At 37.5% G+C, this 3176-nt stretch overlaps 1 protein-coding gene across 1 annotated transcript in view; it reads right to left on the bottom strand.

The window, feature by feature from the left end:
• Positions 1-32: 32 nt before the first annotated feature.
• The window catches only part of LOC107591856 (prokineticin-1-like), a 4606-nt gene continuing 1462 nt past the window's right edge, over positions 33-3176 (bottom strand). The window contains exons 2-3 of the mRNA XM_016281133.1: positions 2657-2782; positions 33-274 (exon numbers count right to left, since the gene is read on the bottom strand). Coding sequence (XP_016136619.1) covers positions 155-274; positions 2657-2782 — 246 coding nt within the window. The 3' untranslated portion in view covers positions 33-154. The remainder of the gene's footprint in view (positions 275-2656; positions 2783-3176) is intronic.

Raw genomic sequence — 3176 nt, 5'->3', positions numbered from 1 at the left:
ACAGCATTTTTGTAGTGCAAAGTGCATGAGAGTGAAAGACAAAAACGACCAGAAAGGTGCTGTGGCACTTGTTATTAATCTAGTTGTGCTGTCCTGCTTTCCTTTTCAAGTATTACCCACCTTCATTCTTCTTTTTCTCCCGCTCTTTCCAGTGTTAAAAGTCTATGTTTTTGAAGTCGCTGGTACAGCGATATCTGTTGTTGCTGTACCTGGTGCACACCAGATGTGGCAGGCAGGGGCAAGTGTGATGTTGTCTCTTGCCAGGGAAAGGAACCTGCAGGGAAGTCCAAACACAGACAACTTCATGATATTATTATTTCATATAGTTACCAGTTTTTTATCAGCAATGCATTGATTATAAAAACATAAATTGCTACATTCAAATAAATATTTTTTAAAGAAAGACAACATTTTGTGTATATATTTTTAAGTCTGACTGCTGTAATGATATCGTTTTAATTCGATCTTTTCAGCCGTTAGGTTAGCTAATCAAGATACATTACAAAACTCTGTAGGCTTAAGTTTCTGTTTAAGGATCTTGTCAGTGTTAATCATCTGTGAGTCACAAAATCCCTCTAAATCCGTTTCTCTTCGCCTCGTAACCTCAGCTGAATGGCAAAGCTTCTGTATCTCTGAATCAGTCTGAGACTGTCCGACAGTGATAAACAGCCCTGATCTGTGAGACAATCGATCGATATCAGTTACACTTATCAGCAGATTCTTTTAAAGCCTTTCTCAGTCATCTCTGGCAATCACCCATGTTTACTCCACGAATCACGATCAGATCAGCTGATTAAAAAGAGATTGCGTTCTTGTTTCTAAATGTGTTTCTTTTTACTAAGTTAAGTGATTGTTCACCCAAAAATGAAAATGTACTCATAAAAGCATAAAAAACATGTGGGGAACCAAACAGTTGTTAGTTTCCATTGACTTTCTGTTTGAATCTTTCCTCTGTTTAGCTCTGTTTGGCTTCTATTTTTTCTTTCAGTTCTTATAACAGTTAGGCCTGGGTTGCCTCAGGTCAGCCAATCAAATCATGATCTCAGTCTATGAAAAATTTCAAAGAGAGTCAGGGTCAGCTTTGACATTATGTTCAAAACATGTTTTAAATAAATCGAAATCATTATTTTTTTCCTGCCTTACTTTGCAAAAAATAATACTTGTTTTAACAGAAGCATTAGGGGAAGGCAGTAAAAGTCTGAATGCATGGAGCTAAAAAGGTACAGCTCACATACACACACACACACACACACACAGCACATACTCATGTGAGAAAAGCACAGACCATTCAGACTGATAATAATTTAATTACCATAACCAAGCTTTCAACAAATTCATAGCATATTGAAGAGGAATTCATCCAGAAATATGATTCCCTTCTAAGCACATTCCTTACAAAATATCTGTTGCATGTATACTCACAGAAAGGTGATGAAATTTATTTTGTTTTTACTATCAAGGATGCCAAGGTAAACCAGTGATTCTGAGGTAGACCTTGTGCCATGGTGGATAATGTATGTTGGCATTTCTGGGGAAGCTGGATAACAGCATTTTTGTAGTGCAAAGTGCATGAGAGTGAAAGACAAAAACGACCAGAAAGGTGCTGTGGCACTTGTTATTAATCTAGTTGTGCTGTCCTGCTTTCCTTTTCAAGTATTACCCACCTTCATTCTTCTTTTTCTCCCGCTCTTTCCAGTGTTAAAAGTCTATGTTTTTGAAGTCGCTGGTACAGCGATATCTGTTGTTGCTGTGCCTGGTGCACACCAGATGTGGCAGGCAGGGGCAAGTGTGATGTTGTCTCTTGCCAGGGAAAGGAACCTGCAGGGAAGTCCAAACACAGACAACTTCATGATATTATTATTTCATATAGTTACCAGTTTTTTATCAGCAATGCACTGATTATAAAAACATAAACTGCTACATTCAAATAAATATTTTTTAAAGAAAGACAACATTTTGTGTATATATTTTTAAGTCTGACTGCTGTAATGATATCGTTTTAATTCGATCTTTTCAGCCGTTAGGTTAGCTAATCAAGATACATTACAAAACTCTGTAGGCTTAAGTTTCTGTTTAAGGATCTTGTCAGTGTTAGTCATCTGTGAGTCACAAAATCCCTCTAAATCCGTTTCTCTTCGCCTCGTAACCTCAGCTGAATGGCAAAGCTTCTGTATCTCTGAATCAGTCTGAGACTGTCCGACAGTGATAAACAGCCCTGATCTGTGAGACAATCGATCGATATCAGTTACACTTATCAGCAGATTCTTTTAAAGCCTTTCTCAGTCATCTCTGGCAATCACCCATGTTTACTCCACGAATCACGATCAGATCAGCTGTTTAAAAAGAGATTGCGTTGTTTCTAAATGTGTTTCTTTTTACTAAGTTAAGTGATTGTTCACCCAAAAATGAAAATGTACTCATAAAAGCATAAAAAACATGTGGGGAACCAAACAGTTGTTAGTTTCCATTGACTTTCTGTTTGAATCTTTCCTCTGTTTAGCTCTATTTCTCCTTCATGGCTTCTATTTTTTCTTTCAGTTCTTATAACAGTTAGGCCTGGGTTGCCTCAGGTCAGCCAATCAAATCACTGCTTTTATATTCCAGAGGGGTTTCTCATGGCTGTGTGTGAGTGTATGTGTGTATCTACTGTATGTACCTTGTGGCTGTAAGGGTGGCATTCGTCTCCTTCCAGCCCCTGTGGTGTGCACATACGCAGGCCTCTGAGCCACAGACTCACAGCACAGCACAGACCCACACCACACTGCACATCTCTGTCACATGCCTGATACACAAACACAACACAACATCAGTCACATACTGGATGGCATTCATTCCCAGTACATACAGATCTTGCTCTGGCTTTGTTAGAAGTCTTTGTTAATTTGTAAGCTAATTTGTACAAATGATAGAGTATTTGCTAAATTAATGTATCCACATTATCCCATGACAAGAGTGAAAATGACTTTTATTTAAACATCCTATCTGGATTTGATTTATAAATCAATTTCAATTATGCTTCTCTCTGTTTTTTTTTTCTATGATTTTCCCCAGAACTATCAAAACCTGTGACAGTCAAACAAGCTCAGGTGTCTCATTAAAGAGAGGAAGCTACTTTCTTAGTAAGTCACTTACCCCTGTAAAATATATATATATATATATATATAGTTTAAAAAGCA

This window comes from Sinocyclocheilus grahami, unplaced genomic scaffold, assembly GCF_001515645.1.
Source record: "Sinocyclocheilus grahami isolate Dianchi unplaced genomic scaffold, SAMN03320097.WGS_v1.1 scaffold146.1, whole genome shotgun sequence".
Lineage (NCBI taxonomy): Eukaryota > Metazoa > Chordata > Actinopteri > Cypriniformes > Cyprinidae > Sinocyclocheilus > Sinocyclocheilus grahami.
Note: the sequence above shows the minus strand (reverse complement) of the source record. Positions and strands in the feature narration are given on the sequence as shown.